Source organism: Terrapene carolina, unplaced genomic scaffold, assembly GCF_002925995.2.
Source record: "Terrapene carolina triunguis isolate 2854851 unplaced genomic scaffold, T_m_triunguis-2.0 Scaffold96, whole genome shotgun sequence".
Classification (NCBI taxonomy): Eukaryota; Metazoa; Chordata; order Testudines; family Emydidae; genus Terrapene; species Terrapene triunguis.
The window spans coordinates 40,540,929-40,560,093 of record NW_020664447.1 but is presented as its reverse complement, the minus strand read 5'-3'; the positions used below and the strand labels follow the sequence as shown (position 1 = coordinate 40,560,093).

The following is a 19,165-nucleotide window of genomic DNA, read 5'->3' as shown; positions in this document are numbered from 1 at the left end:
ATGGTTGGGCTTAAGAAAGCTTTTGCTGTAATTCTGAGAACATGGGCCTAAATCATCTTGGTATTTAATATCTATATCTATTAAAGCAACACTCTTTAGGAACTGTACATATAAGTAAAAAGATGTTATTAATGTCATCTGTGACCACTCATTTCCTTCCTAAAAAGTAAAACCACCCACTTCTTCACTTCCTGACCGTCTGGAGATTGTGAAAATAGAGAACAAGATGCCACATTTTGGTGCCCAATTGACTGAGCACACCTCTGTGAGAAGGAGTGGGAAGGATTCTGCCCCACATACCTCATCATCCTGCAGGTCCTCCTCTAGCTGGAGAACCTTTTTCAGAGCAGCAGCAACCACCTTTTTCCTTTTATGCAGGAAATCCTGCTCCTCCACACACAGCTCAAACCCCAAGCGCACATCTAGGTCTTCCCGGCTGGAACACAGGCACAAATATTATACGTTATGACTTGTATCTCAAGATGTACTACACCTCTACCCCAATATAACGTGACCCAATATAACACAAATTCGGATATAACGCGGTAAAGCAGTGCTCTGGGGGGGCGGGGCTGTGCACTCCGGCGGATCAAAGCAAGTTCAATATAACGCGGTTTCACCTATAACGCGGTAAGATTTTTTGGCTCCCAAGGACAGCGTTATATCGAGGTAGAGGTGTATATAGTTAAATTAATAAACTATATACACTTCATAAACAGACAAGACATTACCTCTATTACTATTGATTTAACCCTAAGCAGAGCACAGGATCTGGTCCACAAGGTGAATATAGCTGAACCGTTAGGTAATAGTGACCAAAACATAATAAAATTTAACATCCTTGGGGGGTGGGGGGGCACCAAAGCAGCCCACCACCATCGCATTTAATTTCAGAAAGGAGAACAACACAAAAATGAAGAAATTAGTGAAACAGAAACTAAAAGGTAGAGTGCCAAAAGTGAAATCCCTGCAAGCTGCATGGAAACTTTTCAAAGCCATCATAATAAAGTCTCAACTTAAATGCATAGCTCCAATTAAAAAACATAGTAAGAGGACCAAAAAAGTGTCACAAAGTAAAAGAAGGAGTTAGAGGCAAAAAGGCATCCTTTAAAAAGTGAAAGTTAAATCCTATTGAAGAAAATAAAAAGGAGCATAAACTCTGGCAAAATATGGTAAAAATATGATTAGGAAGGCAAAAAAAAAAAAAAAGAATTTGAAAAACAGCTAGCCAAAGACTCAAAAGTAACAGTAATTTTTTTTAAGTACATCAGAAGCAGGAAGTCTGCTAAACAACCCCTGGGGCCACTAGACAATCGAGATGCTAAAGGAGCACTCAAGGAAGACAAGGCCATTGCAGAGAAACTAAATGAATTCTTTGCATCCATCTTCACGGCTGAGGGTTTGAGGGAGATTCCCAAACCTGAGCCATTCTTTTTAGGTGACAAATCTGAGGAATTGTCCCAGATTGAGGTCTCATTAGAGGAGGTTTTGGAACAAATTGATAAATTAAAGAGTAATAAGTCACCAGGATCATATGGTATTCACCCAAGAGTTCTAAAGGAACTCAAGTGTGAAATTGCAGAACTACTAACTGTGGTATGTAACCTATCATTTAAATCAGCTTCTGTACCAGATGGAGGATAGCTAATGTGACATCAATTTTTTAAAAAGGGTCCAGAGGCAATCCCGGCAATTGCACCCTGGTAAGACTAACTTCAGTACTAGGCAAATTGGTTGAAATTATAGTAAAGAACAGAATTACCAGACACATAGATGAACACAATTTGTGGGGGGAAAGTCAACATGGTTTTATAAAGGGAAATCGTGCCTCACCAATCTACTAGAATTCTTTGAGGGGGTCAACAAGCATGTGGCCAAGGGGGATTCAGTGGATATAGTGTACTTAGGTTTTCAGAAAGCCTTTGACAAGGTCCCTGACCAAAGGCTCTTAAGCAAAATAAACTGTCCTGGGATAAGAGGGAAGGTCCTCTCCTGGATAAATTACTGGTTAAAAGATAGGAAACAAAGGGTGGGAATAAATGGTCAGTTTTCAGAATGGAGAGAGGTAAATAGTGGTGTCCCCTTGGGGTCTGTAGTGGGACCAGTCCTGTTCAACATATTCACAAATGATCTGGAAAAAGGGGTAAACAGAGAGGTGGCAAAATTTGCAGATGATACAAAACTGCTCAAGATAGATAAATTCAAAGCAGATTGCAAAGAGTTAAAAAGGGATCTCACAAAACTGGGCGACTGGGCAACAAAATGGCAGATGAAATTCAATGTTGATAAATGCAAATTAATGCACATTGGAAAACATAATCCCATCTATACACATAAAATGATGGGATCTAAATTAGCTGTTACCACTCAAGAAAGAGATTTTGGAGTCGTGGATAGTTCTCTGAAAACATCCACTCAATGTGCAGTGGCAGTCAAAAAAGCTAACAGAATGTTGTGAATCATTAGGAAAGGGATAGATAATAAAACAGAAAATATCATTTTGCCTCTGTCTAAATCCATGGTATGCCCACTTCTTGAATACTATGTGCAGATCTGGTCATCCCATCTCAAAAAAGATATATTGGAACTGGAAAAGGTACAGAGAAGGGCAACAAAAAATATTAGGGGTATGGCACATCTTCTATATGAGGAGAAATTAATAAAACTGGGACTTTTCAGCTTGGAAAAGAGACAACTAAAGGGGGGATATGATAGAGGTCTATAAAATCATGACTGATGTGGAGAAAGTAAATAAGGATGTGTTATTTGCCTACTCATAACACTAGGGGTCAACAAATGTAATTAATAGGCAGCAGGTTTAAAACAAACAAAAGGAAATATTTATTCACACAACCACACAGTCAACTGGTGGAACTCTTTGCTGAAGGATGTTGTGAAGGCCAAGACTATAATAGGGTTAAAAAAAGAACTAGATAAGTTCATGAGGATAGGCCCATCAATGGCTATTAGCCAAGATGGGTAGGGATGCAAAACCATGCTCCAAAGTGTCCCTAGCCTCGTTTGCCAGAAGCTGGGAATGGGCAACAGGGGATGGATCACTTGATGATGACCTGTTCTGTTCATTCCCTCTGAAGCACCTGGCATTGGCCACTATTGGAAGACAGGATACTGGGCTAGATGGACCATTGGTCTGACACAGTATGTCTGTTCTTATATTATGTTATTACAACTTTTATATGGACAAACTAATAAACTATACGAGAAGACAGAGAGCAATATGTGCAGAGTCCTGTAATATTTTATTCTATTAACAAAACAAAAGTATCTATCTGCTCTGCATGATATTAAGGTATTTTTTATTATCTAAAATGTCTAAAGATAGCTGCAAGTAACAGAATTGGCAACTTGCATCTCCAACGGCAAAGTTACACATAGAGGGTCAAATTTTCAATAGAGCCTTCCAAATTGCATCTTCAAAATTTTGAGACGCATCCATTTGCACCTGCAAGATGAGTAATTCCAAGGGCTTGCATGTTCAAACGCATTTTTTGGTTTGTACATCTGGGTGAATTCACAAGTATGATCACAGTTTTGGAAGCTGCTTTGAAAATATTGTAAAAAAGTGTAGTAAGAGAAAGATTTAAGTAACAGCCATCATTTGTCCGCATTGTATATATATTTAATGGCATAAACATTAACCCTGGTAGAGAATATAAAATATAATATTTGTGCAAGGGGACAAAATCACAGTCGCTGTGAACAACAACATTTGATTTTTTTGTATTTTAAATTTTAGCCATAACTCAGAATTAACATAGTTTTTTGGCATTACACTTCTTTGGTTCAAAAATAAGAAAAGAGGATTGTATTATCTAACACAGTCAAGTATATGTTTGCATTTACCTAACTGACTAAACGTTTAAATATACACAGGTACATTTATTTCAATTTGTGGGTATCCTAGACAGACCAAATGTTCTGTCTTTGGTCTTGTAATTGTTTTCTTGCTAAGGTAGGAATGCACAAGTTGATAATGCTGTCTTACTTTCCCTGCCCTTCAAAGATTAGGCAGAGACTGAAATGTTCAAAGTTGCCTAGAGGATTTGGATACCCATTTCCCATTAATTTTTATGGGGATTAAGAACTGGTTGTTCAAATTGAAAATCTCTGCAATGTATCATAATCCACTGTAAAGACAGGCATGTTTCCCATAATAAATATCCGTGGATAGTAGAACAGATGCTGATAATCGTTAGGATATTTTTCAGTGTACCCCCTTGTTACTGTTTTGTAATGATATTGACACTGTAAGCACCATACAGGCCAAAATCTGTGCTGACTGTGACAATATGGCTTGACAGTTGGGGTTGGTCCTGCTTTGAGCAGGGGGTTGGACTAGATGACCTCCAGAGGTATCTTCCAACCCTAATCTTTTATGATTCTATGACAAATATATGCTATATATAACTTTCTGTCATACAAAACTGAATGTGATGCAACATATTGTTAATGGAATGTTATTCAGAATAGCTTATATTTTTTCAAGCTTTCTAATAAAATTCATAACTGGACTGAGAAGCAGCAGGAGAAATCCAACATCAAAGGCAATTTCCAGAGATGAATAAGTCGCTAAAATTAGGATCTTAGAATTAAAATGTCTTTTCAAGAATAACTATAAAACATTGGTGCCATAACATGCTATAATGTCATCTCCCACTGAGGTGATTTAAATATTGAAGCATACAGGGTAGGTGTTATACAAAGGATAAATGTATGTTCATACGCTGAGAATCTACATTGCAAATAACTGAGCCATTAAGTATTTTTCCAAATGTTGCCTGTCCTGAATTTCTGTATATGACAATACACAGCTGTTGGACCCAGGTGTGTAGGCTGGCACGACTACCCTGTGGTATACAATCTTAATTGGATTTACATTTTATAAGGCAATTGGCAGGTTTATATGTTCTTTGTCAAGTCTTTTATTAACACTTCTATCTTATGTCACTGGCTATGTAAGGGATTTTACTGTGCATAATGGCTGGCACAAGAATGGTCAGTGGACTGCGGTGCTCGGAGGATAACGGATCAGCAGGATGAATGAGATCTCTTTTTCTAACCCTTGATGCCAAGTAAAAAGTCTGGAGTGGCATAAAGGGTCCCTAAGACCTCTCATTTTAGCTGGTGGAGGATACGCCCAGCATTCATAAAGCTTTCTTCCAAGGAACTCCTCACAAGCCCTGGCAGCACAGCACAGAATCTCACCCTGTGCGTACAGATTTCAAAAACTACCATCAGTAACACTTCTTATGTTGTATCTAACGTAGAAGTCTCATTAAATATTGCCTGCACTGGGTGTGTTTTATTACATGGTCTCAATCTGAGATCAGTACCCAGCAGAAAGTTATGACATGAGCACATCTTTCCCCAGAAACAAAGAGCAGAACTTGGTCACCATCCATCAGAATCCAAGGAGCCAAGAAAGAAACTTACCACTGTTTTGTCTTAAAGTGTAGGTCAAATTTTCTGTGCTGAAAATGAGAAATGTAAATATAATAAATGCTGAGATATTTCTACAGCCTTCCTTCCTCCCCACTTTAATGAGTTTCATCTGCTCCTAGTCACCAGAACATTCACAAAGCCGTGAGCTGTAGTAATCTGAGTGATGTATATGACCTCAAGAACATTTGTAGAAAATTCTCTTGCATCTCAATGTTTCCTTGTTTTTTCAGGCTGGTGCATCAATTTACCAGGTTAAGACCTTGTCTGTATCATCTACCTCTGTCTGCCTCATCTCACTATTGCACGACTGGGCTATGGAGCAGCCCAAGCTCTGTTACAGGTTAGGGAATACACACATGAATGGGAGATGGGCAGCAGTGGAACTTCAGGTCCCAGTGGAAAGTCCATTATTAAGCCCTGGACAGGCTGCCAGGAGTACCAGAAACAAAAGCTTGAAGTACCAGTATTGATGTGTGAGCCTAGTCCAGCTGAGGATTTGGCCTGTAGTGGTAGGGTTTAGGATAGAATAGCCCACATTCTTAGGAGACACTGGGCTTTTCAAGAACCTTGAACTATGCAGTTCTTTTCCTGCTCTAGGCCCTCTTGCTGGTTGAGTGTGAATGATATCAGACTCTTTTCTCCTCCTTCCCCCCCCCCACTCACTAAAGAACTGCTGCACTGTGTTTTCTGGCCCTTCCCCACAGCTTGGCAGACACACTCCCATATTTTCTTTTTCTAATCTCCTTAATAGAAAACGACCTCTTTGGTTTCTAGGAGGCTGGGTTTGTTTCTCTGGGTGGAACCAGCAAAAATTTAAACAAAAAATTCAGTATTATTCTAAAAGGCTGGCAGTGCTTACCTTATCTATTACTTCTTGATCAAAGGGAAGTAAGTTCAATGGCACAGTCAGAGGGCCATTTCTGCTCCTTCCTGCTCTACATGACATACAAGCACACTGAAAAGAAACCAGGGTTTTTATTAAAAGGAGAAGTACTCTTTTGCTGCCCCTTCCCAAATAAAGGTAGATGTATGTTGCTGTCTATATTACTCCATACTACTACCATGTTCAATTATAACGTACAAAGCTGGAAAGTGTCTTCATTTTCGGGACTGTAATATCCAGTTGTGGCTGGCTATGCTTGGCATAGTGAAACAGGATGGGATCTGTAAGATGAAAGCTGGGCTCACAGCACAATGAAAGGCTACGGGTTTCTTCAAAGGATCCTTTCACTGTAAACGTGAAGTCATGCTCTAACGAATGGAGACAAAAAAAAGAACAAAACCAAACAAAACCTTTACCAGCGCCTGTAAAAAAACAAACAAAAAAACCCGCCAAAAGACAAAAATACTTAGAGATGGACTGGAATCAAAACCCATGTTCTGTATGCTCCTGGGGGTGGGGAGATTTGAAATCTGGAAATGGACTCAGATTCAAATATTGCCTATGGCCCTATCTTTACACTGGCCTGAACAAAAACCCCAGATCAGAACACCCCTGTGCTTTGGGATGCCATGTATTTACTGCCACTGTATTCTAACACAGCAAATGTACATGATTGTATTGTATGTTATTATAGGCCAAATGATGTGCGGTGCAGCTGCTCTGCAGGATTTGACCCTACAATAGCTAATAACCCTCTTTATAAGAACAAATAGACCAGATGAATCTCTTTCTGTCCATTTTAGTCACTTCATAGATAATAGGCCAGATGCTTGCCAATGCTACAACTCCTTTGTGACACTTGATCAGCACAAGGGGGTGTGAAGAAGTGTAACTAGTCCAGCTAGTTAGAAGTCTAACTGGGCAACTGGAAATTCTCTTTGCATATGTCCCTGGTTTACTGTAGGGAGCATGCCACCAATTCCCAGCCGGTGTATAGGCTCATGAGAGCCATAACTGCTAGTATAAATTAGAGCAGCCCTAAGGCTCATCTAACACTAGGAGCCAACCCAGCTTCTTGAAGCCATGGGAGTTCAAAGACAGCTTAAAGCCACCTTTGCAATCACTACCCCAGCCCTTCACATGCACCAAGCAGAGCACACAGTACCTTTAGACACAGATAGATTTTATTTTGTAATAGTTCAAAATAATTAAAAACAAAGGAATTTATATTGGGGGAAGTGATATTATGGCTATGATATTAATCACACAAAATCAGAAAGTTCAATCTTTTCATTCCCACATGAAAGTTATCATTCCTACATGCACTACACACACTACAAGAGAGCTAGTCATTACATAGTGATGGTCACTGTGACGGGGCAGAATGGCCCCGCACTGGTACCGCAGGGGTTAACCCTTCTTTCCTAGCAGAGGAAGCCATGCCCCGGAAGCTCTGCTGGGCATGCTCCAACTGGAGAACAGGTATAAAAGCCTGCAGAGCTGCTCAGTCTGGGCTGACCGCCAGAGGAGAAAGAGGCAAGCTGCTAGCTCCTGAAGAGGGAGAGCCTGCACACCAGGATCCAAGTGCGCCAAGCCGGGACACCCCCTGCAGGGCTGGCTCCAGGCACCAGCCGAGCAAGCTCGTGCTTGGGGCGGCGGATTCTAAGGGGTGGCTTCCCTCCAATCCCTTTTTTTTTGTTTCGCCGCTCCGGCTGCCCGGCAGGTTTTTTTTCTTAATGGTTCACTGCTCCGGCCGCCCTGTAGGGGGCGGAGGAGGGGAGCGCCCTGCTGGGAGCGGGCTGCGCGCTCCGTCTGCTCCAGCCGGTGCCAGGTCTGCAGCAAGCCCGGCAGGGCAGCCTGCGTCCTTCCCTGCCTGCCGACCGGAGCGGTGCGGCGGGAGGGGCCGCGTGGCGAGCGCCCCGCTGAAGGAAGCCCTGGCCGCCCCTCTCCTCTCGCCCCCCCCGCTCCCTCCCCCTCCCCCTGCCAGCCGGGGTGCGCACTCCGCTGCCCATGGCCGCTCCGGCCACCCCGCAGGTTTGTTGTTGTTTTTTGCTTGGGCTGGCAAAAAAGCCAGAGCTGGCCCTGACCCCCTGATCCCCGACGGAGGACATCACAGGAGGAGAACAGACTGGAGGACCCCCCACAGCAGAGAACCTGGCATTTATGGTAGGAAGTGACCCAGGCAAACGGCGTTAGAGCCGCATAGGCGCTTGGCGGGTTGCTATTGGATCCCCGCTGAGCGGGCAGCAAGGGGAGCTTACCACTACGAGGGCCCTGGGTCGGGACCCAGTGGAGAGGGTGGGTCCGGGTCCCCCTACCACCTCACCCCAAACCGTGAGGAATCCTAGGGACTCTGGCCGCTAGGCCGCGCTACCCCACTTGTGAGGAGGATTGTATGGACTCTGGCTGCTAGGCCGCACTATCCCGCTTGCAACGGGGATTGCATGGACTCTGGCCATTAGGCCGTACGGCTCCGATGTAGGGGAGTGAGTTGTATGGACTACGGCAGCTAGGCCACACGACCCCGCTTGCGAGGGGATTGTATGGACCCCGGCCACTAGTCCTCACTATCTCGCCAGACAGGGGTGATTGTGTGGAAGGAGGCCATTAGGCTGCAACCGGCTGCCCACAGAAAGGCAGGTGCAGGAACTTGAGAGTGGCGAGGTGCCGGCACCCCATCCCACCCCCACCACAAAGGGGCGCTGCGGTGCCAGGCCCGCCACAGTCACATAAAAATGGACCTGTGACATATTATGTAATTTGCACACACACACATATATATATATACATACAAATAAAAAATGTGTTCTTTTCTATAACAGCAGATAAACAAATGGAGCATTTATTTCATGTATGACCACGCAATGAGAACCTTGTTGCAGTGTATATAGGAAAGGGGATAGAGTTATGGTTATTAGTGGAATCATAAGTCTAAATTCCAAGGACCTGATTCCCCATTTTCCTGCACCTTGTGTAGGAAATACATCAGTCATATACATCAGTGCAAAGTGTGTGCAAAATGCTACCATTCAGATTTGGTAACATTTTATACACATTTTGCACTAGTGTAAATGACTGTACACTGTGCAGGACTAGGAGTAGTACGTCCAAAATCTCAGCCTGAATGTTGCTTTAAGGCAGTGGAATTTTAACAATCAGTTATAGATTCAGCCAGTGTAACCCATAATAAGAATTACACATTTCCCAGTTGCTGTTATAAAGGCTATAACTACTAATAACCAGTTAATGAAGCAATAACCTCACTTGTAGAATGTGTTTTTTTCTTCTTCTTCCACCTCCTCCTATCCACCTGAACTTCCAAGCAGGAAATTTCACGAGACTGTAACAAATATGACCAATAAGATGATTACACACAGAAAATATCGCAGAGGGAGACTTACCTCTTCAGCCCACTATTTTGCTACCAGGGTGGCAAATATTGGGAGCACTGTGGAGACAGCATGCTTGTTCCCTGGTTCTAAGTGCCTTGCATTCTTCTGCAACGATTTCTCTGGCAGACTAAGAAGTAATATTAACGGGCTCTAGAGAGAGTCATATCTAATCCTCAGGTGAAAGGATGGTAGCTATGATACACATACCCTAGATTTCTATGAAGTGTGGTATAAAGCAAGAGAAAATGACGGCATTCTTCAAGGTCCTATAAGGATCCACCAGGACTCCCAAAGGGGAAAAATAAAGCTACAGAGAAAACAGATGTCCTTGACGAGTGAAGATTTGCTATGTATTTTTCATTGCGTTCATAACTAGTGGCAGCTCGGCTATGGAACGACGCAGGAGTACTGGCTGGAGTAGTAAAATGTCATTCCTACAGTACTCCAATGGAAGTTTCTTCCAACAGTCACTGCAGGGAATAATGGGAAAGCACCAGCTGTGAGTGTTCATTGTTATGCCTTTTCCAGCTGGAGTCATTTCTATGGTGTGCTGGCTTGAGGGAGCTCACAGATACTCTAGTCTCAGCCACTCCCAACATAGACATTGTAGGGAATGGTGGGGAAATGCAAACTGTTCACAAGCTATCCAAGCTCAGCTTTTGCCTCAGCATGAGGAAGTGTTTAGGAGTATCAGCTCTGGGTCATTTTACTGATTCTCTAGTTTCTGCACAGTATGATAAGTATTGCTATGCAGTACAGGCAAGAGAAAAGAAAACAATATTTACCACTACTACTCCATTAGTGATGATGGTTTCAGGAAGATCCAGACTAGAAAACAAAATGAAAAGTACACATTTCACAACCAGTATCATACTACCAGTAAATACTACTTTAAGCATTTTTATATTGATCATTTTAATTTTTGGTTGTTCATAAAAATGTAACTCTTTTGACTAGCGGCCACACTGGCTACTCAGAAGCAGAGATGGTTCAACTGTAGTCAAACCTCTGGGAGGGGCTTGTGACAGTTGTAATATCATTAATGACTGTGTGGGTCACATTGCCCCTAGTGCCATGAATTGGCCAGGGGTGCCCACACCACTGACATGCATTTCACTGGTCCCAAGAAGCCAGCCTTGGATTCCTATAGGGGACCTAAATAACACATCATCATTAGGAAAAATTACAATGACACAAATTATTAATAGAAAGTGATATGGATATTTGTTGTGCTCTTCCCCCCACTCTGTCTCTTTTCTTCTCTCTCTTTCTTTTTTTTTAAAAAAAGATTTGTTTAAGCGTTCTTTGTTTTGGAAAAGAAAGGAATCTGGGGATGGGGCCTGGCTATTGAAGAGACAGCAGGGATATGAAATATTTTCCCTATTGATTGATTACTCTTGGAATTGCTGCATCCATTATAATTTCTGATTTCATAATATTTGAGGTTTACCCACAGGTTCTCCAGTGTGAACTCAGCCTCCAGCTCCTCCCTTCTCTGAAAATTAGAGAGAGAAATGAATGAAGCATGCAAAAACCTTCCCAAATAAGGGCAGCCCCATTGATTGTGTAAACTCTTCCTCCCCCTCCTGCCACCCCTGTCCTGATATTCAAGGATCTTCTGCAAAGTAGCCTTACATTTTGTGCTGCAAGTACAGTCAGTTAACTTCACTTTTTGGTCTCTAACAATATTCTGCTTCCCAGAAGCTCTCCCCACCATTAGGGGTGAGAAGCTCATTGCTTTGACCTCTCTGGGATCAAAAAGATGTTGATATTACTGAATGAACTAAGGACATTCTCAATTTTCCTTATTTCCTTAAGATATATGTTTCCAATATCTTAACATGCTTGGACATAAGATATTAAATAGATCTCTTTCTTTCCTGTCAACTGTCCCTCCACTTCAGGCAGAGGCTAAAAATTTATCGCTTCAAAAAATATTGTGAAAATCTAACTAAGGCTTTGAGCATCCAAATCAGGGATGTTTAAGTGTGTAAAATGTGCCTTCTTGCCTATTTGCCAAATATGGGATTTGGTGCCAATATTTAAATATTGAACTCATGCAGCATATTTATCAGATTCTTGGTTTTATTACCAGTACAGACCAATACCTGTTTCAAGAGTCAAAATCACTATTGTGCTCCATAATTGCTAGGTCAATGGTGACAAGTTATGACACAGAATAATATTTTACTGCTTGTATAGCTCCTTCCATCAGAAATTCTAAAAGCACTTGACCCAAATTAGTTATTTAATCTTCATAACATGTCTGTTCCTTTTGGAGAGCCATTGTCCTGATACGAGTTTGCATGTGAGGAAACAGGTAGAGAGAGATTGATTTGTCCAAGGTCACATGGCCAGACTACAACAGAGCCTGGGGTAGAGCCCAGGTCCTCCTCTCTCCCAGTCCTGTGTTTTAAAGACAAGACCAAGCTCCCTTCTTCAGAACTGCTCAGTGATGTAATTGGAGATGTTCATCTCCAGAAGTTCAACATTGGTGATTCAGTCAACAATATCATCAAACCCTTGATAAATTCCTCTGACAAAGTATGTTGCAGTTCTGGCCAAACTATTCAATACAATGTCAAAGCAATTTTAGAGAGGCTTTGCTCATAGATAGGCTGAAAGAAGTAAATATGGATAGATATATGGATGGATGGAGAGAGACTAACACTCACTAAGGTAAAAAAGAAATATAATACAAACTAAACTTTATGAGGAAATTCCAGAGAAATGTATGCTTTCCACCTCGCTCTGCTTGTGATATCGGTTCTCACCTGTGGATTCAACTGGAACGTCATAAAAATTGTTTCTCCAAGTGGGATTTTAGCTATATCAAAGAGAACAATGAAGTGGCCATCATCTTGGACAATGTCTTCATCAAAGATTGTCAGTTCCAGGACGTTCTAGGAATAGAAATTAAGAATATATTCTTTGTTAGATGGCATCTAGGATACAAGGTTCTCTGTGAATAATCCGTATTTAGTGTGTGCATATAGTACAGGAAGATAAAGAAGGAAAGAAGTGGGGGAGAAATTGGCACAAAGACAGAAGAAGAGAGAGATGATGAGTAAGTGAATAATCACTTATCTTTACTGGAAATATATTCTAATCTGATCAATGAAGGTTGTATCAGGAATTCTATTTTGACTCTGTTTCCATTTGCAAATAACTTTCTGAAAAATTCTCCATCTGGATGAACAGACAATTTAATTTTAAATGTAGAGAATCTTATTTTAAAAACAGCGGTTGTAATTTATCAACTCATGAGAGAATAAATGTTTCCATTCAACAGGGAAGCAGTTATGGCTCCTGGCAATTTTTCCAAGGATTCATTTTTTAAAGTTCTCTGTTGGTTTTACTGATCCATATTCCTTCAAATTCATCACAGAACCAGCTGTGTTCAGGGAATGTTTGAGTATAATGTTTTTAGCAAGACCCACCTGAATAAAGTGCTTAACACTTTATGTGTCATATTGTAACAAAGCTGCTACTAGAAATCAGGAGTTCCTTAGTCTCAGTTCTGTACGCTGTTGTGCATTATCTCAAGCTACTACTCAATGAGAATTTGTTCTGATTGTGTAATGATTCTAATTTATATTTCATTGGGTGAATTTGTTGTCACTCTGCATTGTATCTCTCTATTGCTAGAGCACCTATCAGATGTTGGTGTTATACACATAATAAATAAATATCCTTCAGGGGAATTGAGTGAGTGAAATCTGAACTAAGTCAGAATTTTCTAGCTCTCCAGCTTGTTAGTGTAATTTTCAATGAACTCAGTTGAATTAGTTCAGAACTAGAAAATAAATTATGTTTCTAACTTGCCTCTGGAGTCTTATTCCAAACATTGGACTCAAACTCCAAACATGTGTTACTGGAGTTGCTTACGTGATTCAAAGAGGAATTTTAAGGGTACTTTTAGCATCTAGTAATTGAAGGGTTATTATACGCAGGATGCAAGAAAACCTTGTCCTGGCTTTGTCTAGACCAGAAGGATCTGGTTACAGATGAGACACAAGCAGGGGTGAAAGTAGAAAGTAGAAATAGGGACTTACCGGTACGGGGCTGGGTTGGGGCCGGCTCTGGCCCCCGGAAGGGGTGGGGCCTCGGGCGGAAGGGGAGGGGATGGGGGGGTCAGAGCCAGCCCCGGCCCACCCTGTACCAGTAAGTGCTCTCTCCCTCCCCCGCTGGGGTAACAGTGGCAGCCGGGGGCTCCGGCAGCAGTTTAAAGGGCCCCGGGCTCGGCCGCCGCTACCACCCCGGGCCCTTTAAACCGCTGCCAGAGCCCCCGGCTGCTGCTGCTACCCCAGGGCTCCGGCAGCAGGGCTCCAGGGGCTATTTAAAGGGCCAAGGACCCTTCTGCTTCTACCGCCCCGACCCTTTAAATAGCCATCGGAGCCCTGGGGTAGCAGTGGCGGGGCTCCCGTGGCTATTTAAAGGGCCCAGGTCAGTAGAGGCAGCGGGAGCTCCGGCCCTTTAAATAGCCCCCAGAGCCCCGCTGCGGGGCTCTGGCGGCAATTTAAAGAGCCTGGGGCTCCAACTGCTGCTGGCCCTTTAAATTGCTGCCTGGGGAAGCCGGGCCGCCCCAGTACGGCGCACCAGCTTACTTTCACCTCTGGACACAAGAGAGAGTACTCGGCATTTTTTCTGCACCTTGACCTGACTCTGGATCCTAAAATAGAAGGTTTCATTCCACACTGGATCCCTGCAGTTCTTGATAGTTTTGGTCCGGACTTTTTCAGCTGAAGCGGTCGGCAACCACAGGCTCACGTAGCAATCGGACTGGCTTACTATTGGAGAAAAGTACAGAATAATTGGCAATGTAGCAATTTATAACTATATATATGCACACAAACACATACATGCTATATATGTATGTGTGTATATATATACATTATAACCAATAAGAAAATCCATAATTACAATCAGACATGCATCTGCCGAAGTGGGTATTCACCCACGAAAGCTTATGCTCCAGTACATCTGTTAGTCTTAAAGGTGCCACAGGACTCTCTGTTGCTTTTTACATAATTACAAGGTTCTCTACATGAGATGGTATATCAGTTTGCATGTCACACATTTCTTAGTGCTTTGGAAGGGTCTAGAGAAAAAAAATCCTACCCTAAGCTTGTTGATAAAACATAAAAGAAGAAAATCTCTCTTCTTGGAATCTTATTTACATATCTGTAATTTAGAAATAGATATGGGTGAAACCTCAAGATTTAGATAAGCACTCCAATTTTTGACTTATCACATAGGGAGAGCCATGGTCCTATCCTCCCTCCATGCCAATCAGTGGAGCTGATCCTACTTAGGGTGGGAAGGAGTACACACTGAACCTCTTCAAGGGTAGCACAGTGGTTTGTGTTCTCTGTGACTCCATGGAGATAATAGGTAGAGTCTCCTCTCACATTAGTATAAGGCTATGTCTATGCTACCACTTATGTCCGCAAAAGTTATGTCGCTTGGGGTGTTAATGTTCCAGCCCCCTGAGGGACATAAATTACACTGGCATAAACGCCAGTGTGGACAGCGCTATATCGGCAGGAGAGCCTCTCCTGCTGACATGCTATCGCCACTCATTGGGGGTGGTTTAATTATGTCAATGGGAGCGCGCTCTCTCATCAGCACAGAACAGCTACATGAAAGATCTTACAGCTACACCGCTGTAATCTCTCTAGCGTAGACATAGCTGCTGCTTCCGGGAGCCATGCAGAGCCACAGCACGAACAGAGTGGGACAAGCCTCTGACCCCCTCCCTGGCTGGAGTACCGGAGTGGGGCAAGCCTCAGACTCTGCTACCTGGCAGGAGCTCGAGGGCCAGATTAAAAAGTATGAAGGGCCTGATGCAGCCCCCGGGCCGCAGTTTGCCCACCCCTGTCTTAGAAGAAGAGTGCCTATCCCAGGGAAAGCAGCTCCTATCCTCAGCAAGCAAGGCAACACTTAGCATTGTTTGCAAACTGATTCAACATCATGTCTCAGTAGGTCACATAGCTCTGCAATCCAGGTAAATTGTTGGAAACATTCACCATCAGTCATGCTAAGTATGTCCCTGTAGAATAAGAACATAACATAAGAACAGCCGTACCAGGTCAGACCAAAGGTCCATCTAGCCCAGTATCCTGTCTACCAACAGTGGCCAATGCCAGATGCCCCAGAGGGAGTGGACCTAATAGGCAATGATCAAGTGATCTCTCTCCTGCCATCCATCTCCATCCTCTGACAAACAGAGGCTAGGGACACCATTCCTTACCCATCCTGGCTAATAGCCATTAATGGACTTAACCACCATGAATTTATCCAGTTCTCTTTTAAATGCTGTTATAGTCCTACCCTTCACAACCCCCTCCCCACTGGACAGATGGTGCTGCCGGGACCCCTCCCTGCATGGCAGCTGCTGGAGCCGGCAAGCTGGGAGCTGCGGCAATGGGGAGAGGCAGCGGCCAAGCTGCAGGGAGAGCCACTATTTTTGCTGCTGCCTCTCCCCATGGAGCTAAAGCAGTGGCTCCTCCCTGCAGCTCCCAGTTGTTTGCCACTGCCTCTCCACGCAGAGCTAACACCTGGGAGCTGCAGGGAGGAGCCACTGAGGGTAAGAGGGGGGTGTACCTGGGAGGGCATGACTCAAGCTGATTGGGAGGGGCAAACCTTTAAATTGTGCCCCCCGCCCCCCCAGCAGGCACCAGTTGTCTCTGGCAGAAGCCCCTAGTTCCACCACCCTGCCACAGGGCAGAAACTCTGAGCTCCCTCCTGAGTCTGGTAGGCAGGGGGGGGGGTTGGACTGGGAAGTGCCACAAGCTGCACTTTAACAGTAAAAGAGCCGCATGTGGCTCACGAGCCGCATTTGGTCACCCCAGTATAGTTCATGAACTTAGTATAGTGAGACAGATGACACATCTCCTCCAATATTAACTAAGGTTTGTAACCTGTCCTTTAAATCGGCTTCTGTACCCAATGACTGGAAGTTAGCTAAAGTAACGCCAATATTTAAAAAGGGCTCTAGAGGTGATCCTGGCAATTACAGACGTCTAACGTCGGTACCGGGCAAATTAGTCGAAACAATAGTTAAGAATAAAATTGTCAGACACATAGAAAAACAAACTGTTGAGCAATAGTCAACATGGTTTCTGTAAAGGGACATCGTGTCTTACTAATCTATTAGAGTTCTTTGAAGGGGTCAACAAGCATGTGGACAAGGGGGATCCAGTGGACATAGTGTACTTAGATTTCCAGAAAGCCTTTGACAAGGTCCCTCACCAAAGGCTCTTACGTAAATATTCAAACAGTCAGGTATCAGTGAGGTGTTCTCATGGGGAGGGTCAGTTCTGGTGGCATCATGGTCCCTGCAAGCCAATGGGGGAGCATCACTTCACTCCATGCTTTTACCCCTGGCACTGTCTAAAGACCCAAAACAAGGCTACTTACACTCGTTCTGACACTAAGTTCTTCCTCACTCCCAAATGGTGCAGCTTCTCATGTTTTTTAGACTGTAAACTCTTTGGGGGCAGAGACTGCCCTTTATTAAGTGTTTGTACGGTGCCCAGCACTGGCTGGGATCTTGAAGGGCTACAACAATATAAATATTACTGAGTAACAATAATGATAATGCAAAGGAAGAGTGACTGCCTGATGCAAGCTAGAATAGCACTGAGCAAAGACCAAATATTTCACGTTATATATGCCACACATTGGCTGTACAACAAAGGAGAAGGAGGAATTTCAGATAGTACTTAACCAAGTCATAATTGAAGTACCACAAGCTGAGTTCCTAATCATCGGAGCAGATCTCAACGGCTCTGTGCGAGAACACAGACAAGGCTATGATGACTGTCACAGAGGACGAGGCTTTGGAACCATAAATGAAGCTGGTTAGGATGTCTTAGAGTTAGCCAGAGCCCATGGCCTAATTATTGCTAATACATACTTTGCAAAGAGGGAGGATCACTTAATTAAGTACAAGAGTGATGTCAACAAGTCCCAGAGTGACTACTTCCTGATTAGAAGGAGAGATTTAAAAACCCTAGGAGATTGTAAAGTGATTCCAGGAGATCAGATTGCAGAGCAACAAATTGCTTTAACAGATTTTTTATGAAAATTCTAGTGTAGGATAAAAGTCAAGTTGTGCAACAAAGGATAAAATGGTGGAGGCCCATGTGTAGGCAAGTTAATCTGAGATTTAAGGATGAGATGAAGGTTGGACAATGACCGAACAACCATGACGACTCCAATGAGGTTCAGGGGAAAATATTCAAACATACTACAGAAAGTGCACAGCTGTGTGTGTACAAATGAAAGGAGATGTAGTGGTGGCCCAACGATGTACTTAGGGTGACCAGATGTCCCGATTTTATAGGGACAGTCTCGATTTTGGGGTCTTTTTCTTATATACACTCCTATTACCCCCCACCCCCTGTCCCGATTTTTCACAGTTGCTGTCTGCTCACCCTAGATGTACTAGAGGCTGTATAGAAGGAGGAAAGGTTTAAGTGATGGCAGAAAGTAAGAATGGGGCAAAGTTATGAGGAATACAAACTGGTAAAAAAAAAAAAGTGAAATGAACAGTTGCAGAAGCCAAGGGCCAAATACTGAAAGACTTATATGTGGGTCTACTTACGAAGAAAGTGGGAAAAGGAATATCCCCATTAACCAGTATCAGGCAAAGAAGCACTTGGGAGTTGTGAAACATGTCAAAGCAAAAATGAGATGGCGGAATCATTAGGAGAGGGCAGTTGTTTTGTGAGAAACTGCTTACTGAAGAGAATCTGAGGAAATAGTGAGGGAAGTATGAGCAAACAACAACCTCACAAGACTTATCACCAGGGTGGAGATTCAGATAATACTAAAAAAAATGAAATGTGGGATCAGATGGTGTATTAACCAAGGCATTTAAAGCACTAGGTCATGAGGGAGTGGTGATGATGACAAATGTCTTTAAATTAATCCTCCAAACTGGAAAAATGCCTGACGAATGGAGGAAGATCATATTGGTCTCTATCTTTAAGGGTAAAGGGGATGTGAAAGAATGTAGTAATTACCAACTCATCAAGTTACTGAGTCACATGGTGAAGTGGCTGGAAAGAACTATTGAGAAAAGACTTTGTGAGGAACTGTAGCATCAAGTAAGTGTCAACCAATTTGAGTTTCTGCTGGGAATGTCAACAATGAAACCAGTGAATTGTCTATCCTTCTAAGGTAATGAGGGAATTGTGGGAAGGCATTGGAGGACTGTCAGGACTCAAGTGATTAAGCCTAGTCTCACTGCAAAGGGAGTCGCATAAGTGAAAGCCTCATTTGGGCTTTAGTTTACAGCCCCAGACAAGCCCCACTAGCCCTGGTTGAAAGCACCACTGAACTCAGGTGAGAGAGTTTTGTGTGTGAATCAGAAGGGAGCTAGGGCAACACCCAGGTAAGAGTCCAGGCTAATTCAGCA

At 43.1% G+C, this 19,165-nt stretch overlaps 1 protein-coding gene across 1 annotated transcript in view; it reads right to left on the bottom strand.

The window, feature by feature from the left end:
* Nucleotides 1-19,165, bottom strand: part of LOC112104898 (cytosolic phospholipase A2 epsilon-like) — a 53,550-nt gene that overhangs the window by 22,100 nt on the left and 12,285 nt on the right. Inside the window, exons 4-12 of the mRNA XM_026651253.1 lie at nucleotides 14,392-14,528; nucleotides 12,513-12,641; nucleotides 11,193-11,233; nucleotides 10,524-10,566; nucleotides 9,611-9,686; nucleotides 6,545-6,714; nucleotides 6,323-6,418; nucleotides 5,455-5,492; nucleotides 301-436 (exon numbers count right to left, since the gene is read on the bottom strand). Coding sequence (XP_026507038.1) covers nucleotides 301-436; nucleotides 5,455-5,492; nucleotides 6,323-6,418; nucleotides 6,545-6,714; nucleotides 9,611-9,686; nucleotides 10,524-10,566; nucleotides 11,193-11,233; nucleotides 12,513-12,641; nucleotides 14,392-14,528 — 866 coding nt within the window. The remainder of the gene's footprint in view (nucleotides 1-300; nucleotides 437-5,454; nucleotides 5,493-6,322; nucleotides 6,419-6,544; nucleotides 6,715-9,610; nucleotides 9,687-10,523; nucleotides 10,567-11,192; nucleotides 11,234-12,512; nucleotides 12,642-14,391; nucleotides 14,529-19,165) is intronic.